This window comes from Puntigrus tetrazona, chromosome 9 (genome assembly GCF_018831695.1).
Source record: "Puntigrus tetrazona isolate hp1 chromosome 9, ASM1883169v1, whole genome shotgun sequence".
Classification (NCBI taxonomy): Eukaryota; Metazoa; Chordata; class Actinopteri; order Cypriniformes; family Cyprinidae; genus Puntigrus; species Puntigrus tetrazona.
Genome location: NC_056707.1, coordinates 1,079,366 through 1,104,138, shown reverse-complemented (window position 1 = coordinate 1,104,138; position 24,773 = coordinate 1,079,366). Strand labels below are relative to the sequence as shown.

The 24,773-nt window shown below is 40.4% G+C and overlaps 1 protein-coding gene across 1 annotated transcript in view; it reads left to right on the top strand.

The window, feature by feature from the left end:
* Positions 1–22,622, top strand: part of LOC122351654 (protein FAM126B-like) — a 30,575-nt gene extending 7,953 nt beyond the window's left edge. The window contains 10 exon segments of the mRNA XM_043248876.1: positions 3,042–3,143; positions 3,212–3,379; positions 4,236–4,316; positions 6,607–6,722; positions 6,800–6,895; positions 9,583–9,635; positions 9,638–9,698; positions 9,951–10,038; positions 10,123–10,279; positions 20,389–22,622. Coding sequence (XP_043104811.1) covers positions 3,042–3,143; positions 3,212–3,379; positions 4,236–4,316; positions 6,607–6,722; positions 6,800–6,895; positions 9,583–9,635; positions 9,638–9,698; positions 9,951–10,038; positions 10,123–10,279; positions 20,389–20,696 — 1,230 coding nt within the window. The 3' untranslated portion in view covers positions 20,697–22,622.
* Positions 22,623–24,773: the final 2,151 nt, after the last annotated feature.

The window sequence follows — 24,773 nt, the reverse complement described above, 5'->3', positions numbered from 1 at the left end:
GATTTGATCAAAGATCAGAACCTAGATTTGCTCTGTTTGACAGAAACCTGGCTAAAACCAGATGAATTCATTACTTTAAATGAATCACGTTTAAAAGGTAAAGGGGGAGGTGTCGCAACAGTTTATAACAATATTCTTAGTACTTCTCAGAGGGCAGGCATTAAGTATAACTCCTTTGAAGTTTTGGTGCTGCATATAACATTATCTACAGAATCATGTGCTAGTGATAAATCTTCTGTCATGTTTGTACTGGTTACTGTATACAGGCCAACAGGGCACGGCACAGATTTCATTAAATAATTTGCTGATTTTCTAACTGACTTAGTACTGGCTGTAGATAAAGTCTTAATTGTTGGCGATTTTAATATCCATGTTGATAATGAAAAAGACACATTAGATTTCTTAGACATTCTGAACTCTATAGGGTTATACAAAACGTGTTAGGACCTACTCATTGTGGAAATCATAATCTAGGTTTAGTACTGTCACATGGAATTGATGTTAATGGTGTTGAAATTTTGTAGCAAAGTGATGATATTTCAGATAATTATCATTATCCATATGTCTAATCTTATTACAAGTATTTCAAGAAGCCAACCCAAAAGATGTAGCGCAGGTGAAGAAAAACAAAAAGTATTCCATATAGCCTGGCGGGAGAGTATCCCGTCATACAGAAAAGCATTAAAAACTGCTAGATCTGATTATTTTTCATCTCTTTTAGAAGAAAACGAACACAACCCCCGGTATTTATTCAATACAGTGACTAAATTAATGAAAAATAAAACGTCAACAGGTGCTAACATTCCCCAAGAGTATAGCAGTAATGACTTCATGAATTTCTTTACTTCTAAGATTGATACCATCAGAGATAAAATTGTAACTATGCAGCCATCAACTACAGTTTCACATTTCAAATTACACTCTTTCTCTATTAAAGGAGAGGAAGAATTGTACAAACTTGTTAAATCATCTAAACCAGCAACATGTATGTTAGACCCTGTTCCATCTAAACTATTAAAAGATTTGCTTCCAGATGTCATAGATCCTATTTTGACCATTAATAATTCATCATTGTCATTAGGATATGTTCCCAAAACCTTCAAACTGGCTGTAGTTAAGCCTCTTATTAAGAAACCACATCTTGATCCCAAAGACTTAGTAAATTACATACCAAGTATACAACTCACAACTATATCAACTCCCTGTCAAACATTGGATAGATTTTAAAATCTTGTTAGATAATTATAAAGCCCTGAATAGTTTAGCTCCTGTAACGTAGACGAGGAGGCTGTGTCTAAATCCATGTGCGGCCGTTTATTAGGTACATGACAAAAGACAGATATCAGAAGACAGTCAGCAATAACAGTCCGATCAGGCAAACAAGGAAGTCCAGGAGTCGAGGAACAGGTAAATAGGCAAAAATCATACACAAGAGTAACAGTCAGAACCAATAGAAAGAACGCTCGATAAGGCAAGCAAACTGGCAATACTTCGCTTCTAACTTTTGGAGGGCCTATAAAGCCCACAAACAGGATGTAGGTGCAGAGGAAGCTGGAGGGTTGAGCGCAGCTAGTACTCGGGGGAGGGCTCCCTCTGCTGGCTTGGTGTTATTTGAGCGAGCTCTTATCACATTATAGTCCTGCACGTCCGCTGCGTTCTCAAAACTCTGGCTGTTTGATAATACCTAGAATATTAAAATCGACTGTGGGTGGCAGATCCTTTTCCTATCTAGCACCTAAACTCTGGAACAATCTCCCTAACTCTGTTCCAGAGGCAGACACACTTTAAATCTAGTTTAAATCTAGATTAAAGACACATCTTTTTAAATTGGCTTACTCATAACACACTAATATGCTTCTATTATTGAAATCCATTAAAGGATTGCTGGAAGGCTGCATTAATTGGATTAGCTGGAACCGATGTACTGGTGACATCGTAAAAAAGCATATTAGTTATGCTAATATTAGTCTTTGTATCCAGATCAGACACACACACACACACACACAATAAATCATTTACGCTATCTGACACAGCTGTGTTTAAAATTGAACTGGAAGCTAAATGCTGGGCATCCGGTCAGAGGAGAACTGACCCCAACTGAGTCTGGTTTCTCCCAAGGTTTTTTTTTTCCATTCTGTACGGATGGGGTTTTGGTTCCTTGACACTATCGCCTCTGGATTGCTTTGTTGGGGACATTTAATTTCTAGCGATTATTATTGATTTGATTACAGAGACCATGCATGTAATAAAAAATTGTTCAATGTTGTCATTATACATCCCTATCATTGTATTCTCCTATTTGATACTGTTCAGTGCTTTGATACAACCTGTGCTGTTAAAACATAAATATAAATAAAAGTGATTGATTGATTGAGGAGTTAAACAATTTTTTTTTATTATCGTTGCGCATAATAAAGTATTTCTCATAGCTTTACATATTACAATTGTAAAGATACCTTTCTGGAGCTGGGAACATTTCATTTTCAGAATCAGAATCAGAATAACTTTATTGCCAGGTATGTTTGCAACACGATAACAAGACAAGACAGATATAAAGAGAAATATGTACAATATTTACAATTGTACAATATGTACAATATTTATTAATTATTTTATAAGGAAGGGTCAGAGAGCTCTTTGATTTTTATCAGAAATATCTTAATTTGTGTTCTGAAGATGAATGTTCTTACAGGTTCAGAACGACACAAGGTTGAGTAATAATTGACAGAATTTTCATTTTGGTGTCAACTAACCCTTCAATATGCAGTAGACTCTGAGATTAACAGTGCAGATTTATTTTCACCAGCTTCTTTGTTCATATTTACAGTCTAGAACTAGGCTTAATCTCTGTACGGGAAAACCGCGCTGTAATGTGTGATTCATTCATACTAGCAGCAGGAGGGTTTCCTAAATGTAGTCGTTGTAGTGACTTGTAGCTAGCTTCCTCTCAACACTGGTGTGCTTCACGCACTTCTTTCTTTATTTAAGAGCGCAGAACCTTGAGCCTAATATGATGTTTGTTATTAATGATGCTCTCACAGGCACTGTCTGAAACGCAGCTGTCTGGTTACGCTGGAGTCCTCCATCAGAAGACCACACTGGTGCCGGCCCTCTACAGCATCATCCAGGACCCTGACAGCGAGGTGAGATGACTGCTGGCTCAAGAGACGAGCCCCAGTAAAGCCTGTCCTCATCTGTGCTCTGTTCACAGCTGCTGGAGCCGGTGTGCCATCAGCTGTTCGAGCTGTACCGGAGCTCAGAGGACTGTCTGCGCCGCTTCACGCTGCAGTTCCTGCCCGAGCTGCTCTGGGTTTATCTGCGCAGAGACGGACACAGCAGCGGCTGCATCGAGGCTCTTCTGCTGGGCATTTACAACCTGGTGTGTATAAAAACCTCTAGTACTACTCTTTTGAGCTGCAGTCTTGAATGAGTCTATCAATGAACATGAACGGCTTAATGGAGATGGTGAGTGGTGCAGTTGGTGATGGAGAACAACTTCCTTGAGATCCTTCCTTTTCTATCTCATCTACAGTGGGCAGAGCAGCCAGGACACAACTAGCCTTCCTCATACATTACTTTCTGTCTCTTCCTCCACCCAGTATTCATCATCTCAGTCTAGAGATGGCAGCTGTCTTACTGTTATAGTAATTTATGTAATATGTCATTTAAATCTTTCTCTTCAAGTCTCTTTCATGTCTTGATCAAATGTGACGTTAATATGAAAACCACTTTGACTTTTATTCCTTCTCAGGATATGACTTTCAGCAATTAAATTTTCACTAGTAATTCTTGATATCAATAATTCAGTTTTCACTAGTTATTATGCTAATTGTTGATATCTGTAATTGTATTTTCACTAGTTAAATGGCTGCCATTAAATTTAATTATTATCAAGCATGTACTTGTTGATATCAAGAAATTAGTTCAAGAATAAGTGGTACTAGTAACCACATGGTTACTGATATTATTTTGAATGGCAGCCTATAAAGACATTTAAAAAAATACAATTACAGATATGAACAATAATTGAATTCTTGATATCAGTAATTAAATTGTTGATATTAACAAATAGCATTTTAACTAGTGAAAATTTAATTGTTGATATCAAGAAGTCAAATCCTGAGAAGGAATAAAAGCCAAATGGTTTTCCATAATGCTGCCAATGCTGCACAAGAAGTCTTTGAAAATACTCAAGACAGTCTGATTGTGTCACATCCGTTATTGTTTTTTTGCAGGAAATCGTGGATAAAGATGGGAACAGCAAGCTGTTATCGTTTATGATCCCGTCACTGTCCAAACCATCCATATATCATGAGGTAAAGAAGAGCTCACATATGCACCTCCTGTAAATCTCCGAACTGAAGGATTATCCTCTCTTCACACCACTGTATCACATACATACACGTACATTTTATTGCAAAATTGCAAATGGCCGACACACTGTAAAGCACAAGTTTCATTCGAGGCAGCTGGTTGTCTTACATCATGTACATTTTACTAAGCAGCATTTGTGAGTACTGGGAACTTATTTCATTTGAGCCTGCAAAAGACAGCACATGAAACACTGGCAGACCTCCTACATATTAATCCTGAGCTAAAATACAAAAGATAACATCAGTTTAACTTTCACTGACAGTCAGTTCAGCTTGTTTCTTTGAATAAACTGGCCAGACATAGGCATATCTGCTATCGTTTGACTCTGATTGGCCCAAGGAATCTAAGAAATCTAATGGCATTTGGTCACATGAATTACTGCAAGCTATGTATACAGTATCACTTAATGTTAACTTTTACAGGTTTCTTAACATTAATTTAATTACTATTATGCATTTATGATTGTCTATACAGTATTTCTTAATATTTATGAAGCTTTATGGATTACTTACCGACACTTAACACAGAAAACATCACATCAGAAAAAGCTTTTTTTGAAGCTCAATGTAAAATGGAAAACAACAGAACATCAGATAATGCTAAGGCTTCCTCACTGACGTTCTTAAGTATTTGTAATACATTATGGATGGCAAACCAATTATTGAGGAAATGAATGATTGCTGACAAACAGAAGTAAGACAGAAGTGCTCATGACTGAAGGACACATCCTACTGAATCCACTCCACAGATCTGGCATTCTTCATAAAATAAAGCCATTATCATGCTGTTCTTAAAGAAGGGTGATGGTCAGGAGTGTAAGGTCAATGGATGCTGAGTGATTTGAAATCAGATTCTTTACTCACCTCAACACAAGCACAAGAGTCCAGATACCACAGATCAGTCCAGGAGAAGACCGGCCATAGACCATTGTATGAAATCAAAACCCTTTTACGGAAATTTTCCACAGTAATAACAAAGATAAATCGTGTTAGTAAAGCCACAAACAGCAGGAATGATGCTCAGATGGGTCTCCAGTTAGTGACCATTGCTAATAAACTTGTTTCATCTATGAATGCAATAATAAGCATTTGCTGAAACCAACAGTACAGTGAGGTGACGTTATACTCCTGAGAAAACACATAACTGCCTGACTAAATGCTTGTTCAGTAATGGCTAGTAATGCAGTCACGGCGAGAAGTGCTGTGGTCCTTACATTATTTCTCATTCAACAGCCTGTGGTCAGTTACTCCTTTCCTAATGCATGTCGTGTATATTGTGTGTTGCATGAATTAAGCATTGTGATCTGGAACAATAATGGAAATATCAAATTGCACTTTCTCAGTTCGACAGGATTTTCCATCTTCAGATATATTCCGGTAAACACTTCCTATCAGGACTGCAGATTTTAATGAGTTTTAAAGTGCCCATGCCAAACAGTCTGGAAAGAGACGTGAGCATTTTGAGAGAAAGAGAGGTTATTACTGCATTCTGCTGAATTACTAGAGATCTGTTGATGAACCAGGGAGAAAAGAGCAGAACATCATCTGGATGAACAGAACATAGGAATGAACTCCTGTCACAGAAACCCTGCTGTTACAAATACACCGTCAAGTGTGACATCGTTCTCCTGACAAATACAAGCAAACTGTTTGTAGTGCAGCCTTACAAATTAAAATGAATAGTCCTTTTCAGCAGACGTTCTCTGAAGTGCTAATGCTATATTTTAGCGCTGAAATTATAAATGATTTTGCTGCCTTGTTCTGTAATTCTTTTGTTTTCTTTTGTTGTAGATTTTTCAGTCTTCCTTTTCTCCGTTCTTGCCTTTTATAATTGGTTGATGAAACCAGAGCATGACTGAGTGAGAAGTGCAGTAATTAATGTGTCGTAAACTCTCCCCGTTATGACTTCAAGCACTCCACACACCAGAGCTAGCTGCATTTATTTTAACCTTATTCCCAAAACAATTCGTTCAGTGATTCATTTTTCCAAAGCCCTCCAGTTATTGGTCGATTTTATTAAAAGCAGTGCTTGAGCTTTTATTGCTCCAGAAGTGACGCCTAGTGGCAAAGAATGAATTTGACTTAACCTAGTTCAGCCGAGTTTAGCATATCAAGCATGCTAGTGCTGGACATCCTCTCCACTAATGAGCAGTGTGTTGGGAGATGCTCCAGAAACATCTGTGTTGTGTCACTAACCTATGTTTAGTGTCGCTGTGTGTGTGTTTGTGTTCAGCCGTCCAGTCTGGGCTCCATGGCTTTGACCGAGGGTGCTCTCTGTCAGCATGACCTGATTAGAGTGATCTACAGCGGCCTGCACCCGCAGAGAGAGACATTCACTGCCCAGAACAGGTCATTGTCTTGAGAACTGTCTTTCTCTCAGTTAAATGAGTGTGATGGGTGACGTCTGTGCTTGTGTGTGTCTACAGGTTTGAGGTGTTGTGTTTCCTGATGCTGTGCTATAATTCTCTGGTGGTCTATATGCCCCGCTCATCACACCGGGCCGTCTGCAGGATGAGCTCACAGTGAGATTTCACTCAACTCTAAACACAAGTCTACTTCTCCAGCTCGATTTAAAACCGCTTAGGCTGCATTCACTCTGCCAAGCCTTAGTTCTCAAGTCTGCATTTGCTTGGGTTCACATCGTTATTTTAAATATGTCTGATATCAGACTTCCAGAACATGTTTCTTAACTGACCCACATGCACAAAAGAACAATATGAAAAGTCAATCAATCAGTCATTTTTATTTATATAGCGCTTTTAACAACACAGGTTGCATCAAAGCACTGAACAGTATAAAGCAGAAGAATACACTGACAGGGATGTATAATGATGAGATTGAACAATTTGTTATTAAATGCAGAGACGGTCTCTGTAATCAATTCAACGATAATCGCTAGAAATTAAGTGTCCCCAACAAAGCAAGCCAGAGGAACCAAAACCCCATCCATACAGAATGGAGAAAAAAAAACCTTGGGAGAAACCAGACTCAGTTGGGGTCAGTTCTCCTCTGACCGGACGCCCAGCACTTAACTTCCAGTTCAATTTTAAACACAGCTGTGTCAGGTAGTGTAAATGACTTAGTGTGTGTGTGTGTGTGTGTGTGTGTATCAGGATCTGGTGATTTGTCCACAGTGCTAATCTAGGTATTCTGGTCTCTGATGAACATAATCTCTGGGTTCTGATCCAAACTGAGAAACAGAATAAGAAAGAAACAAGACTAATATTAGCGTAGATGCCATTCTTTTTACGATGTCACAAGTACATTGTGTTTTAGGAGTAGTGTTCCCGGTTACAGCAGATCTAATTAATGCAGCCTAAAAATCCTTTAACGGATTTGAATAATAAAAGTGTGTTGATGTGTTGTGTGTAGGCTAGTTTAAAAAGTTGACAGAGTGTGTCTGCTTCCCGAACAGAGTTTGGGAAGCAGACACCTCTTTAATATTATTTTTAGTGATCTCCGACTGGCGAAGTTGAACATTATTTGCGCCGATGTGAATAACAATTTTATGGAATTTACGTTTAGCATTAGCCAGCACTTTTAAATTTGTTTCACTGAGTGGGTAGAACCTGTTTGATGTTCTGATCAGAACGGAAGAGCTGTGTTTTGACCCATGACTAGCCCGCCTCACGGTCACCCAGCTGCCCTGCTGCACAGGCTGTAAAGCCAGAACTGAACAATGTACATGATTCACTGAACTAGTCCCATCCAAAGCAGTATCTTCAGCCCTCAAATTCTTACTGTCCTCAATTAAAGTTTTGATGCGTGTTTCTGATTCTAAAACCTTCTGTCAGTCCAGCTATTTCCCTGCATTTATCACACATGAATCCCTGGTCGCTGACAGAGAGAGATAAACTATACATGTGGCAAGCAGTGAAAGTGATGATGGAAGGAGAAGCCATTTACTCACCGTAAGTGATGAAAGATTCACTTACCACCACAAGCTTCTGAAAACTGAGTGAACGAGCATGAGGGAGAATTGAAACGGATGCACCGTACTGAAATATTAAGTAAATATGAAATATGTTTACATTTTGTGATCTTATGATTATTTCTCGAATATGCGTTTGTGTGTGCGATTTATAGAATGAACGTAGAAATAGAAATTTCCTTTACACCTCCTTCAGACATCTATGAATTTCAAATGATCTTGAACTTGCTTGCAAATGAATGGTTTCTCTGCTTGTAAATAACTATTGTAAATAACTATTTAATATTATTAACACATAAAACTGCTTATATTTCCAAACACCTGCAATACTCTGACAATAAAAAGTGCGTATGTCTGTTCAAACCCTGATGTGATGCTAAGCACTTTTTGTTATAAGATTTTTCTAATTATGAGCGCTGACATGGATTCAGCGCGCACGCTGAGTGTACAGACATTTTATAAATGAGCCCCTGGTTTTTAGGGTATTGGTCTCAAACTCAATTCGTGGAGGGCCACAGCTCTGTACAATTTAGCTGCTTGGAAGTTTCTAGTGATCCTGAAGACCTTGGTTATCTGGATCAGGTATGTTTGATTAGGATCAAAGCTGTGGGCCTCCAGGAATTGAGTTTGAGACCAAGTTTAATTTTTGAGTTTAATTCATCCACAGACATCTTCCCATTCTTTTCTTCTCTCATTATGGTTTGAAAAGCAGTGAAGTCTTACATCGCTTTTCTTGTTGCCCATTGGCTGAAATTTACAAACGGCCAAAAATGCCAGAAGCTCCAGTGGTGCAACCATTTCATGTATCTGATGCAGAATGTACTGTACACATAAAATAACAGTGCCCCCCATTGTCCAAAAATGTAATGATGTAATAACATACATCTTTCATGGGCTTTCTAATTCATCTTTCAGTAAGAGACTGAATCATTTACGTTATGAATCTTCTGCACAATCTGACTGCGGGTTTAGTCCGGTCAGAGGAGAACTGACCCCGATTGAGCCTGGTTTCTCCCAAGGTTTTTTTCTCCATTCTGTCACAGATGGAGTTTTGTTTCCTTGCTGCTGGCTCCTCTGGCTTGCTCAGTTGAGGACACTTCATTTCCAGCAATTATCGTCGATTTGATTGCAAAGATATTTAAACTAAACTGAGCTAGACAATGACATCTCCGAATTTAATAATGTAATGCCTTTTGAAAAATTGAAAAATTGTGTTTAATCTAAAATTAATATATTACTGACTCTCTGTTCTCCAATTTGATCTTTAACACAAACCAGGCTGTGTGTGAGCGGCTTCCCTCGTCAGCAGCTGAAGGCCTGGTCCTCTCCTGCATACGTGTCCTGCTGGAACCTCAGTTTATGGTACAGATGCTGGCTGCTGTCTATCACGCCATGTAAGGATGCTTGTATTTTAGAAACAATATAGCTGTAGTAATTGATCTTCACTCAAGCCTGTATTTGCATGAGCGTTTTTACATCTCACAGGTTAAGCTGGTTTGCTTTAGTGATCTGCTGGTATGTTTGTGTGTCTGTTCTCCTATTTGTTGGTACTTGGTACTGTTCCGTGCTTTGATACAATCTGTATTGTTAAAAGCGCTACATAAATAAAAGTTATTGATTGATTATGATTGGGTTTGTTTGCACAGATATAATGGTGAGTGGGATGCTGGGAGAGAGGCTTTGGATGACATCCTGTACAGAGCTCAGTTGGAGCTGTATTCAGAGCCGCTGCTGGTACAGTTCAGTCCTGTCTGTCTTGCTATCTCTCTCTGTCTCTTGTCACGCCATTTCACCTCTCTGTGCCTCTCTTCTGTTTAGCTGGGCAATGCCATGAAGAGCTCTCTGCCTGACAACGCTCCAGATGGATCTCAGGGGAGGAAGGTCCTGCAGGTGGAGGTCACTCCCAGCATCAGACGGATCTCCCACTGCACCATCACAGCCGCCTCCATCCGCAGACTGCGCTGGAAGAGAGAGGGTGAGGTGAACCAGCTCCAGAACACTTCACGAACACTCCTGAAACACTGCTGCTCCTCTCTCCATCATGTGTCCAAACGTGCCGCTCTGCAGAAGTCAGCTCCAGCTAGGGCTGGGCGATATGGCCAAAAAATGATCTTGATATTTTTAAATAAATGTCAGTTTTTTGCTTTTTTTCAAGTTTAAGGCACTGTGTAAAATGTAGAAACCAGTTAGTTAATTGTGGTTTTAAACTATAGTCAGAACATTAAATTCTTTACACTTTTCCAGTGATTTATCCTTAACGAATTGTAATTGTAAAAAAATAATCATTTCTTAGTTCTGCATGTGCTAATGAGTAATATGAGTTATATCACAAACAAGTTTGTGTTGCCTGATAATATCAATAATATAACATTTAATCGTCTTTTAGAAATACACATTTGATAGCAGCTTTAGTTGAGATGCAGATGCAAATGTATGTTCATTATAAAAATCAGTAATATCTGTATAAATTTGAGCAATCTTATTTTTATATTGTGAAATGTAATTATTCAGTTTTGTAAACTACTGGTCTTCCGTAGTAGCAGACATTTAGTCTTAGATACAAATACACAAATATAGCACCTCAGTACATTTAGTATAAACGCTAGAGGTTAAACTTAAATATACTTGACATGAATACCCACATTTCTCAATGACTCTGACAGTTATTGTTACTATAGTAAATCTAGGATAAACTGTGGCTATTTGTAGATTAAAAAGTCTTTTGGCTATGGTCGCAAACAGTGTTTCTCCTGTCAGAGCTGTTTCATCTGGCTGCAAACAGGTATTTTTTTCCTTGCTCAACTCATGCGCTTCACACTGGATCTGGTGTTCGTGAGACTCATCAGCTAGTAAGGAATGCATGCGTAAACAATCTTCGCTCCCCACAAGACATTGAAATTAACGGCGCAGTCCCATCTCATTTAGTAGCTAGCGCCAAACTGCTGTTTGACCTTAGATCACAGCGGATAATCGTTTTGAGTGGCACGCTTCAAAAGACTAGCAATCTTTCGTTCCGCATTTGCCTCATAACAGTACAGCAAACACTTATCGCAATCTCAATATTGTTTATCGAGAACATTTTTATTTCTCGATAATTCTCATTATCGATTTGTCGCCCAGCCCTAGCTGAAGCCCTAATCCAGCTCTTCAGACTAACAAGAAACGGCAAGGCTGGTGTGCTGGAGCTGGACTCAATACTGGATGGCTCGGTGTTAGGACATAGAGGGCCTCATTTATAAAATGTTGTGCTGAAACCATCCTAAGTTTGATCTTATGATTGTTTCTCCAATATGCGTACGTGCGATTCATGGAATGACTGTACGAACAGAAATCGCACATACGCCACTCTTTTAGATGTGAAATCTATGAATGGCAAATTATCTTGAACTTGCACGCAAATTAATGGTTTTAGCTCTTTGCATTTAAAAGATTCCTAATACGTAATATATTCCCAATCATCATAATTTAGAGCAGTAAGCTGCAAGAACAAAGACAGTTTTTACAAATACAAGTGTTGTCATGGATTTAAGAGTACGCACACTCTACGATCAAAACTGTTTGTACGCACATTTTATAATTGAGGCCCTGAGTGTCAATAGGGCCTTTTGCAATGCAGGAACCTTTTCATAGTACCTGAACTAATGGTGTATTTTTGGTGTATTCGCACCGCAGGAATATGGTCTAAAACATTTTAATTCTTATTCATAAATTAAAATAAGTTACACATAGATCCATAGTGTACAAAAATGGCCAGTCCAAAAACAGTCATAAATATTTTAGCTTGGGAGCATAAACTTAAATGCGATTTCATTTTAAAGAAGAGACTTTGCAAATTGTTACTACTGAAGTAAAAAAAGTTTATGAGAAATTCTTCATGAATTTTTTTAAATTCTTTAATTCTTATTAAAAATATTATTATATATATTTAATATATTGTTTATAAAGAATTTAATATATCATATATTATGAAACATGTTCAACTCTAAATCTGATAGAAATTTTAATTTATCAAAAGAAAATTAGCTTTCAGTAACATTTTGTTTGTACCATATTTTCCCCATTAGTTATTTTGTAAAATTTACAGTATAGTTTATGTCTCTGTAATATTTCAAGAATACACACACACACATATGCACACACATACCAACGACATCCAAACCAACACAACCACACAATTATAGCTGCATTATTTGTCCAATTGGCTTTAGAATATGCAGAAGCAGAAATAGACCCTTTATAGATCAAACCTAAAAAATGGCTTTGGGATGCACTGGAATGGAGTCAGGCCTGTGGTGTCCTGTCTGAGTTGGTTTTGTGCATACTCGACCCGGGGGTCCTGCATCTTCTCCTCACTCTGGACGTTTGTCTGGGGGTGGTAACCAGAGGATAGACTGACAGTCACACCGAGGTGCTTGAAAAGTCATCTCCCTTCCAGACCTGTTAGATTAATTGGGGCCCACGATTGGAAACTACATCCTCAGGGATAACATAGTGATAGATGACGTGATGGAATAGGGCTTCTGCAATCACCCAGGCAGTGGGTAGAGCTCAAGGGGAATCAAACGAAAGGCCTTGGAGAATCTGTCGATCGTCACTAGGATATAGGTGAACTCTTCAGAATCTGGCAGGTTTGTCACAAAGTCCACTCCGTGGGACCAGGAGCAATGAGAAACTGGTAAGGGAACTATTTTTCCTGGTTGGCGATGAGAGTTTTTGATAAGCATATGCTGGAGGAAGGATAGGCTCAGATGGTTCAGATGGTTAATTGGTGAAGGCAAGATAGGAAGTCGGAGGAAGGCCCACCAGGCTTGCCTGTGTCACTTAGCATTCCTGATATATTCCAGGTTCTTGTGATCTGTGATTACGGTGAAGGGATGCTGGGCTCCCTCCAGGCGAGAAGTTCTTGTTACCAATATTGTAGATTCACTTTTCTGGGAATAGCTTTCGTGAGTAATAAGCACAAGAGTGGAGATGGGGAGGCTGTCCAAGATGCTGTGACAACACTGCCCAAACGTTGGTGGTGGAGGCATCTCCCTCAACCACAAAAGGGAGGTTTGGATCTGGGTGCTTGAAGACAGGAGCAGTGCAAAAGGCTTCCTGGAGCTTCTTGAAGGTGCATCGAGCTCCGGGGTTCCAGGACAGTTACTTAGGGGTGCTGCGAATATACTGTAACCTGAATACTGTGACACTTAATATCTAGCGATTATTGTTGAATTTAAGAACAAATTGTTCAATGTCGTCATTATACATACCATTGTATCATTGTATTCTTCTATTTTATACTGTTCAGTGCTTTGATACATACTGTGTTGTTAAAAGTGCTATAGAAATAGAAATTATTGATTGATTGTAACCCTGAATGACGCAATGATAGAAGTTTCCAAATCAGAGGAAGCATTGAAGTTGACTGACTGGGGTAGTGGCCAATCCTGAATGGCCTGGACCTTCCCCTGGTCCATCTGAACCTTTTCTCCTCCAGTTTTTGAGGGGCCTACGTAATGTGATGATGATTCTCAGAATTGAACAGTAGATAGAATTGACCCTTGGGGAGTACAGCTTCAGGCAGAAGGTCAATTGCACGGTCCAAAGGCTGATGGGGAGGTAACTTGGTTGCTGACTGCTTGCTGAAGATGTCCTGTAACTCCATGTAATCAGATGGGATCTTGGGGTTTCCGTCAGTTCCGGACTTGCAACGAGGGTGGAGTTTGGATAGAAGGGTTCTGGACACGACGAGTGGTTAGGCTTGTGAGACAACATTGGTGGCAACATTTCACTGTAATCCCATCCGACTTCTGGAGCATGTAGGCATAACCAGGGACATTCCAGGATGATCTCAGCGGTGGATATCTCCAGTACCAGAAAGAAAATTTCTTCTTGATGAAGACAGCCAACATGCATCTTGACATGCACTGTGTGGGGCAGTGGTACTGGAAGGCAGGCAGCAGATGATGGTGTGAATGGGCATTTATTTTCCAACTGACATGCTGTTGAGACCCTCGCACAGCCGTTGGTAAAAAGCTCTCCAGGCCAACATTGTCATTGTTAATGGCCAGCTGTGCTCTAATCCAAGGACCTTGCCCCTGATGGTACGTGGCGAGGAGTGTCGACTTGTTGCAGCCACATGAGGTTGCCAACGTATAGGAACTGAAGAGTTTACTAGCCTGAGTTGATTGGCAGTGGAGAGGGAGCCCATAGATTAACCAAACACCTTAAAGTGCAGAGAGAAAGCATCAAAAGAATTAATAAGGGTACTTTTTAAATCTCAGATAGCTCACACCCAGTGTTGTGCCTTTGCTTGCGAACAGAGATATTAGAAAAGGCACTTTTGTTTATTGGTAAACTGCTGGGCTTGCATTTCAGTGTACTATGATACCTGCAGTAGGAAATTTATCCGATTCACCTGATTATATAGCTGGGATGGCCATGGGACTGGCAGAGTCAGATGGCGAAGGATAGTCCAGAGACAGAGCCGTAAGAAGAGAGCTTCGATGGGATCCAGTGGTACAGAATTAGGGAACTCCATCTGATGAGTGATCTGGTCTTCTGTCAGCGCATGACACGGGACGCAGAAGTTAGTGAAATCACAATAGCAAGTTTATTGAAGAGATCAAAAGGCAGCAGTCAATGGAGCAGGATATCCAGGTAAGTGCACAGTGAGTCTGGTAGCCGGTTCTGATCTGGTATTAACAGTGAGATTTTATCCTTTAGGAGACTGTGAATCTGTGTAGTCACAGCTGGGACACGTTGCCTGTGTGGTGGACGTGGATCGGGTTTGTTTGCGTGACTGTTTTGGAAAAATCAGCTTCATTTTGCTTCTGTCGCTGGGGCCATGGTTGCAGTGTGGTTGGGCCACACCTGATAGGCGTGTTTTCCTCAGGCATAGTCACACAAATTAAAATAAACACAGCAATTTAATTAATTATTAGCCAATATTTCCTATTTCAACCATATTAAAAACGTTTTGCTCTGGCCTCCCCATGTTTGCGCAGTACACTATTTCCCATGATGTGTCTTTTAGATTAAAATACAAATCCTTACTTACTGACATCATATCACAATGTTCTTGTTTGTATTCAGCATCGTTATCCAGATTTTACAGGAATTGTGCACAGGTCTGCATAATGTCAGTTTACTTTTGGAAATATTTCACAAGTCTATCTCTCCTTGCTTCACAACGAAAGATTTTTGAAGTATTTTGTTAATTGTTGAAGATACAGGTAAATGGTGGATTTGTGCATGCCCTACACTCGTATTGTGAGTGGTATCGAGTGAAACCTTTGGATAAAACCCGCTCCATGCTCCGACTATATTTCGCATACTCTGCTCACATGCCCTGAACAGCACTAAGCACTATATATATATATATATATATATATATATATATATATATATATATATATATATATATATATATATATATAAAAACTAAAATGGACAAAAATGTGTTAAAAAGCCATGTACACATATTTACTCCGCAAACTTGGGAAACAGCATTGAACAGAATGTTCCTCTTGTCTGTAGTGTTGTTCTATTCTAACCTTTGATTAAATTAAACACTGCAAGTTGTCATAAAATATTTGTCTCTTAGCCCAACGTTTTGCTCTCGGAATCACATATATTGTGCGTTTCCATTCTATCTCTGTTAGCACTGGGAACTTTTCTCAGGCTTCTGATTTGCCAACATAGCTTTACAGTTGAGATTATATTACAACCTGTTGCTTTGGCGTGTTCTTGACAGAACTTTATAATATGCTTTTCATGTGGATAGACCAGATATTCACATACTTTTTCCTGATCATTTAATTGACTTAGATTATGTTTGTCTGTAATTTTGAATTCTAACATACGTGTTATTTTACATTTACGTTACACTGCTTTTCATGCGGTGTACGCTTCACAGCACTGTAAATGTAAACACCCTCTTCCCATGTGAAATAAGCATTGTGCATGGACACGTCCAAAGTGATCTGACAAAACGTTTGAGCTATAGTATTAGAGATGCCTGCATTCGCAGGAACCACCAATAGAGTGCCAATAGACACCACTTTTGGGCCACACATTTTTTTGAGTGCACGCATTTAGATGGTTTATTGGAAGTTATGTTAATCAGAAGCAACTGTAAACACTGTGCCCATTTTTACTCACCCTGATAGCATGAAAACTGTATGAAAATCTAGTGGTTTGAAGGTTTTACTGTCAGCCGGACAAAGTCCAATGAAAAGCCTGATGGGCCAATAAAAGCACAAAGCGTGTTGTTCTAGCACGTGAACCGATCTGCTTTCATATTCTCTCCAGACCACATGTTGTTGTTGTTGTTGTTGTTGTTGTGTGTGACGGAGCATGTGCCAGTGATGTTCTTTTGTTCTTTCACCGTCTTTGTGTTTTGGGTGCTTCACAGCGCACTCTAAGAATCACATTTCCCCTGTTGTGTTACATCCCAGATTGTTTTGACTTCTCAAGTGATGCAGAGTTCAGCCTCACCGTCCTCCCCGGCCGACACGCCCCACAGGACCCAGCGGCTAATCGCGAGCCAGGAGGGAGGGGCTCTCTCACAGTCACACATGAGGGTAGGCAGGGGGGTGGAGTCAGATCATGGAGGCGGGCTTTTCCCTTAGTCTCACCCAGTGGCCTCGCTTCCTTCAGGGCACCTCAGCTTTCCTAGAATGCACCTCCCCGAAACCCCTGCAAGTATGACGCAGCCGAGTGAATCGAGAGGACGTTACTGAGAATCCTGACAGAAAGAATAGCAAAAATTATTCACTCTTATTGTTGAAAAGCTTCTTATAAAACTGTTTCTGTTGACTTCTGTAAATGTCCACTACTTTAGCTGAAACCTGTGAAAAAGTTTCTCTAAGGTCACTTACAAATAAGGGCAATAGAAGCAATATGATAGCGAATATTTTAAATATGATAGCAAGTACCAGTTTGCAACATTAAGCAGCATAACAGTTCAGCTAAAATAAATGAAACCGGATAACACCAGAAGCCTTGCACATTACCATCTTAGGGTTAAAATCTGCCGCAGATGTATTACAGTAAAAATAAGTGGATCAACTTGATCACATTGATGCCCACATCTGTTTTGACATGATCCTGTCTGTCAACAGTCCATTAAGACATAACTGATTGTATTTATGTTCATATTATATTCATGTATTCAGCGGGGACATTAATATCTTCATACGGCATTTAATATCTTCATACGGCAAAAATTAAAAAATCAATAATAATTCAAGACCTGTCCTTACTCAAAGAGGAAAGCAGATGAAGGGATGACGCTTTTAGATAGAAACTAAGTCAAGGAACGGACACCTTTCTGTGGTGATCAGGCTGATCACTGCTTGTCCTCCTCACGAATGTGCTCCTCCTGAACCTTCCTTGCTAATAAAACATCATAAAATCAAATATATACACATGTTATATTTTTACCAAGTACTATCAGAAATGTGTGCAGTAAACAGTTTGTAAGAGGCTCTTCAACAATCGAGGTCCTCACAGCTCGTCTCGTTCACCTGCATGGACCGCTGTCTCATCCCTGCACTGGTCATTTCCTCTCAACATCGACTGTTCTCACCGACTGAGCATGTGCAATGATTATTCTGTGTCCTGGAAAACGTTCCTAGGTTACTTATGTAACCATATTTCCAGAGGGAGAGAGATGCTCTGTTTAAAATGCTCTGGGAATGCTTTTAGCACATGACCGCGCTTTAAATGAAATCAGTCCAACGGATGGGCGAGACGTCATGGACCGGGTCTTTAGACGCAAGATTCACTTTACATGTTGTTTGAACACCATCACATCCAGTGCTTTTTATTTTAAAATCCCATTTTTTAAATCTAGCTTTTGTGCAATTCCATAGGCCCCTCCCACGGTAGTTGATTGACAGCTCTGCCCTGAGTGAGTATTCATCAGTGCACCATTGTCTTGACTTCGGTGCAGGAGATGATGCTATGTCTGTAATATGTCTGGAATGCGCTGATCCCTGAAATGCATCCATTTTCACATGAATCATTTGTGTTCCAGCATAATCTACAGAAATAGTATACATTTATTTCATAAATCATGCTCGTTGGCATCCATGATCAACCAAGCGAGGGTTTGCTAGATAGCAAGAAGAGCCTTTTTTCCTTTTATGTATATAATTAAGCTTCTGCTGGTCTGGGTCTTGGCAAAAAGCTTTGTTCAAGACACTAAGAGCCTGCAAGTCGACAACTGTTTTCAGCAAAATGATAGCTAAGAGGGAGATGTCTTCAGTGTCAGCCTCAAAGGCTGGTTTTTCAGTGTGCCTCCAAGACCATGACCAGGTCCTATGGACGTAGCGGAGGGCTCAGCCTCATATTCCGAAGTGAAGTAAACTTTAACAGATTTCCACCGCTCAGGAAGTAGCAATGAACACTGTGTAGAGTCTAACGATCTGTTTATCAGAATGCGGTGTTGACAAGCAAAATATGGCGAGCAGGGGTACCTGTGGACTGGGATTGAGAAGCGCTGGTCTAATGCACCGTTTCTCAACCCTGGTCCTGGAGGAGCTCTGTTCTGCAGAGCTTTGCTCCAACCTTGACCAAACTCACCTGCCTGTAGCTTACCAGTAATCCTGAACACCTTAATTAGCCGGTTCAGATGTGTTTGATTAGGGTTGGGGCTCAAGTTTGCAGGACAGTGGCTCTCAAGGACCAGGGTTGAGAAAGCCTGCAGTAATACGGCATGTGAAATACATTACACCACAAAACAAAAGCAGCACGCAGGCTTCTTTCCCACAAACCCAGCGCAGGTTTCATCGCCTGTGTGAAATGTGCCCACCCTCAGATGCTTTTTAAATACCCCGCACAAACGTTGTGTGTCTGATGTTGCATGGCAGTTTACTGATGAGGAACTGATGGTGTGTGCATGTCCTCCCTTCAGCAGCTCAAGTGCCTGTGTGTGTGTGTGTGTGTTTGTTCATGTATTTGGACTTTAACAGAGTACACTGTGGCATCACTCAGTTCTGCTTGTAAATGAACCTCACTGTCATGCTTTGATTCCTAAACACATATGCTCCGTTTGTTCAGAAAAAGCAGAAGTCATTTTAAAAAAGCAGTTGGATGTAAGTTGTGCACTATACTGTATGTTTATTAATACGTGTGTTAGTTACCTGTATATTTATCTACATTTTTTATCAATTTGCTTACTTTGGCTAGTGTAAATATTTGACTGTTGGTTGAGTTTTGTGATTGGTGGATGATTGGTGTCCATATTTTTTATTGGTTTGCAAGTTTGAATTTTGTATTTAAAGGACCCCGTGTAAACCTGTACACTTTTAGCCCTGATGAAGGTCTGTGTGCTAAAACATGTTAGCAAAATAAAATTTCTTTTTTTAATTATGATCGTTGTTCGTTTTGACCTTAAGGTTACAGGTGATGCTGGTGTTTTTCTTTCCCATGAACCTTGTTGATTGTGTGAGGTTGCACTGGAACAGTTTGAAAAAACCTAAACAAAAACCCACCGAAAGCATGATCTTTTCATTTAATTAAAATCAGGTCATGTTTTTATTCTACAGTATGTACATAATTATAAATTTTTTTTCCAAGCACATTTGACCAATTCCAAACCAGATCAATCTTAACTACTATTAATTCTGAATTGATTCCAAACACAACAGGACTTGGTTGCAATGCTTTTATGCGTCTTGTTTGTGGTCAGTTTTATGTGTTTTATATAGTTCAGAAGTGAGTCGGTTAAGGGTTGCTGTGGGGTTAGGTGCTCCACTGAAAGTATGCATGATGATTAATTGCATCCAAAAAGAAATGATTGATTGAGTCAGTGTGGAAGAACTTGAACATCTCTGGTGTTTAGCTCAAAGACTATTTAAAGTCACGGCAGAGACAATCTCATGTTAGGACACTTTTTTAACGAAATCAATCATTTTTTTTTACTTTTTTCCATATACCGAATGGAGTTTTTGCCTCAGAACGTGTTGTTACTTTCTTTGCCTCTTTTCTTCTTTCTCTTCCTGTCTGCAGTGTGGAATGGTTTTCATGACACTCACGATCTCGTTTCGTCTGTCTGTTGAATTGATTCGGTGTTGTGTGGTTTCTCTGTGGCAGAGGCAGATGGGCTGAGCGGGGAGGACCTCTCCTCGGGTCTGATCGATGCGGACGAGGGCTTCTCGTCCGGCGCGTCCAGCAGCAGCCAGCCCAGCGGTGTGCGCGGGAGGAAGAGCCGGCCGGCTGCTCGCAGGACCTCCAGCACCTCTCTGGACTGCAGGCCGGGACAGGGCTCCGGAGCCGAGGCTCGCAGATACTCCATCCTCAGCCTGCAGGAGCAGCATCTGCCGGAGGAGACGGAGCTGCTCTCTCCTGGAAAACAGAGCCGATCGCCCAGCTTCAACATGCAGATCATCTCACAGGTCTAGAACAGACCGTCACATCGCGGCAGAAGGATTTTAGCAGAAAAGCGGAAACTGTCATTACTTGCTCGTGTCATTTCAACCCTGTATTTTTCTCATGGTCCGAGCCAGGAAGGTGGACGGGGGTTCTGCATCTTCGCTTTTACTCGCCTTTCTACAATCAAATTATAGTTGTGTAAAAGAACTAAGTGAAATGTAACTCTCTACTGCAGCTCAAGTCACAAGGCCCAGCGGGATTCATTTCAAGGTGATTGTCTTGAGAAACACTTACGCTGGTTGAAAGTCTCTTCACATCAACAATCTTTAAAGGTGCTGTATGTAGGATTCAAATTCAAAATATTGCAGACGTTTTGTTTCACTCGGCTCCTCCTACTCAGACTTGACGCACACGCAGGTCGCCAGATTTCTGCTCAGACCCCTTTTGTTTGCCAGCTTCCACGACTCAAATGTAATGCGCTCTGATTTCCACCAACTGGCAACCCGGGGTTCTGAAACACGATTGGGTAAACTGACAGTGGGCGGGTTTCTCAGACCAAAACAGAAACTAACATTCCAGGCTGGAACACACATTTTCAGAGAACAACAGACTGTAGCACTGTTTTTCAGATAACTTAGCATGTTTCCTAAATAGCTGCACATATACTATGGTATTTTTATGCTTCAAAAGGGTCAAAATCCCACATATAGCACCTTTAAGTTAAGTGGTCCAAATGTATTCATCTGTATTTATCTATCCTGTGAAAGGTGTAGCGCCAATCAAAACCCTCGGTCTGATTGTTGTAACTGGCTTTCCGCTTGTATTAGCTCTGTATTGAGAGAGATAACAGCAGACAAACACCAACCACCCTGTAGTACCTTTACTAACGACTATGAAGTTTTCTCACTCCCAAAAGCTGAGAAAATGACTACATCCAGATAACTTTAGGAGGTTTTGATTTATTTCCTGCTGGTTATAAATGTAAAAGCGCCCCTTACCGTATAAGTGTGAAAACACAGAATGCTGGGAAATTTCATCAGCACCAAGTTGAGAGCACGACCCGACAGAAGGGAACGTGATCTCTGCTGGCTGACTCTGAATAGTGTGCTTTAACGGTGCTCTCTAAAAAGACAAGGCTGAAATGACACAAGAGTAAAAAACCCGAAGCGACAGCTGGCCCGACAGCGATCTAACCGTCTCTATGCGAATCAAACGTTGTGAATTTTCCGATGACCGTCAGTCCTCCTGGGTCACTTCAATGTCCAGTGCTCTTCCCTGATTCTGATCATATTCGTTTTTATGGCAGCGTTTTTGAAAACTGGTTATGTTCTCAAGATTATTCTGACTAAAATGATCAGAAGACCTAATAACTCTGAACCCAGACTTTCTGAGAAAGGGACGGTCAACATGTAAATCGATATATTTAATGTGATATACTTGTGTGTGAATAATGTAAAATACAATTCATGTGTTTTGCTTTAATCCAAAGCCATCCTTGAAAAGGTTGAGTGCTGCTGGAGGTTAGAGGTCGCACGTCTCGGAGTGTTAAGAGAGCTGGTCTGCAGGTCAGGCTGAGCTTCAGGAACAGACAAGCCAAACTCGGCCAGTGTCACACATGACATTAGAGATTGTCCAGCCTGTATAGAAGAAAAACTACAAACTATGATTAACAGAAGCGGTCCTGTCCTGTCCTGTGCTGTGTTGTGTTTTCTTGTCAAATATATCTGCTGTAATTGTTTGCTGACTATCTCTGGTCGTAATGTGACTGTGTGTGTGTGTGGGTCTGTGTCCCGGGATGTTTTTTTAATGTATGCAGCTGTAAAGGTCTGTTCATGTCATTCTGTCTGGTTCTGATATGTCTTCGCTGTGTTGTGAGTTCCTGACCTAAACTGAACTGCCTCTGCTGAAACAGGAAATGTGATATTATACTGTGAATAAAAGTGGTTAGTCGTGTACCAGCGAGTGTGTTACACGTTATCTGTACTTGTACTTTGACATCATTGCATACATCTGTCAGAAGTGATCTGAAGCACAAACTAAAGCACTGTTAGTTTACTAATGCTCCCTGACAAACTGTGCTGATGATGCAGAAGGTCAGTAGTTAACACTGAATTCAATAATGAAATGCTTCTTTGACGTCAGCGCTACAGAACACCTGAAATGCATGGGAGGCGTTCTCGTCAGTGCAGCAATGACGGACTGTACATCAAGACTAGAGAACAACCAAACCCCGTCACTCGTGCTCTTTTGGATGGGCAGAAATGCTTGAAATGGCCAATCAATCACAAAAAGGGCTTCTAAATCGCCGATCTGTGAAGTTCTGGTTGCTATAGAAACAGTCTGAGACGCTGATCTCACCTGAGAAACATGCACTAATGCAACAACTGTGCGATGTGGGAGACCTTTTATCGATTCAGAAATAATAACAACCATTAGAAACCATTTTTTAATTTATAAAAAAAACTTGTCAATTCAGAATAGAAAATACTGAATTCTGATGTGTGTACTTGGCGCTTGAACTTGACTGATTATATAAATCAATTTATAAATAGTAGCCTGTATTTTTGTGGAAAACAGAAGAAAGCTCATTTTTCCACCACGAAATTACCCTTGCCCTAACACTGGCGTTTAATACTGGAAGAGCATTTTAAGTGTTTTATCACATTTTTACCATACCATACAATATTTTCCCATTAAATTGGTGGAATTATCTCTCAGAATTGATAAGATACAGGAAACGATGTCACTTTAAAAGTATCTGTGTCCTCTGAGAAAATAGTTTAGGATTTCTTACACCAAGAGTTATTTTGCAGAACATCAACTCTGTTACCACAATATCAAAAGGAAAACAGTATTTATAACTCTTCTCACGTTGGGTTCTTTTAAAGGTTTTTACATCAGTTTTTCATTAGTGTTGAATGCTCTCAGCATGTTTGCCAGCAGGTGGAGTTTTTGGCAAAAATAAAATAAAACTGTTCATTTTGTTATCGTCAAACTCAGTTACCAAGGTTGAGTAACAATAGCGTTACACTAGATAACAACATTTACAAGCGTAACAACATTCTGGTAGAACCACTACACATCTCCTCTCCAGTCATCCTACAACATGCTCTCTGGATCCAATCCCATCACATCTTCTCCAAGTAATCTTTCCCACACCTCTTACCAGCACTCACACACATCTCCCCTCACAGGCACTTTTCCCACCGCATCCAAGCAGGCTCTGGTAACCCCACAGCTGTCTCTCTCCCATTCATAGCAAAAACACTTGTTTTCAATCAGGTATCGTTTCTTTCACAGAACAATAAACTGGTATTCCACTCCACTGGTTTGAATCCTATCTGACTGGTAGGTCTTTCAGGGTGGCCTAGGGAGGACAGTTATCAAAAACACATCAGCTGGTCTCTGGTGTTCCTCAGGGATCGTTTCTCGAACCCCTCCTCTTCTCCACTTACGCTACATCTCTATGTCCCATTAGACAGACACATCTTCACCTACCACTGCCTTGCTGATGACACACAGCTCTACCTTTCATTACATCAGATGATCCATCGTTGGCTGCCCAGATCTCAGGCTGCCTATCAGACATCTGACCCTGGATGAAAGATCACCTGCAGCTCAACCTGGCCAAGACTGAGCTTATCATCTTTCTGGCCAATCCAGCTCTACAGCAAGACTTCACCCTCCAGCTAGGGTCTACAATTCCCCATCAACTTCTTGGTGAAAATCTTGGTGTAATCTTTGACGACCAACTGACCTTCAAAGAGCGCATCTCAAAGTCTTGCTTGATCTTCCAGAATTGCATTATACAACTTCATGCAACCACAAATCTCTTCAACGAGCTCAAAAGAGTTAATGTGACACCTCTCTTTGTCTCCTTGCAGTGGCTCCCAGCTGCTGCTCGCATCAAATTCAAGACACTGCTTATAGAGCAGCCACAGTCTCAGTTCTGCTTCCAGTCACTATTACAAATCTACATCTGTGAGTGAGCAACGCCTTGTGGTACCATTGCAGAAGTGAAACTAAGGAATGACTAGAGCAAAGCTAAACGCTAACATAGTGGCATCAGACAATAAAGCGATTAAAGGCACGCACTGAGATGGGAG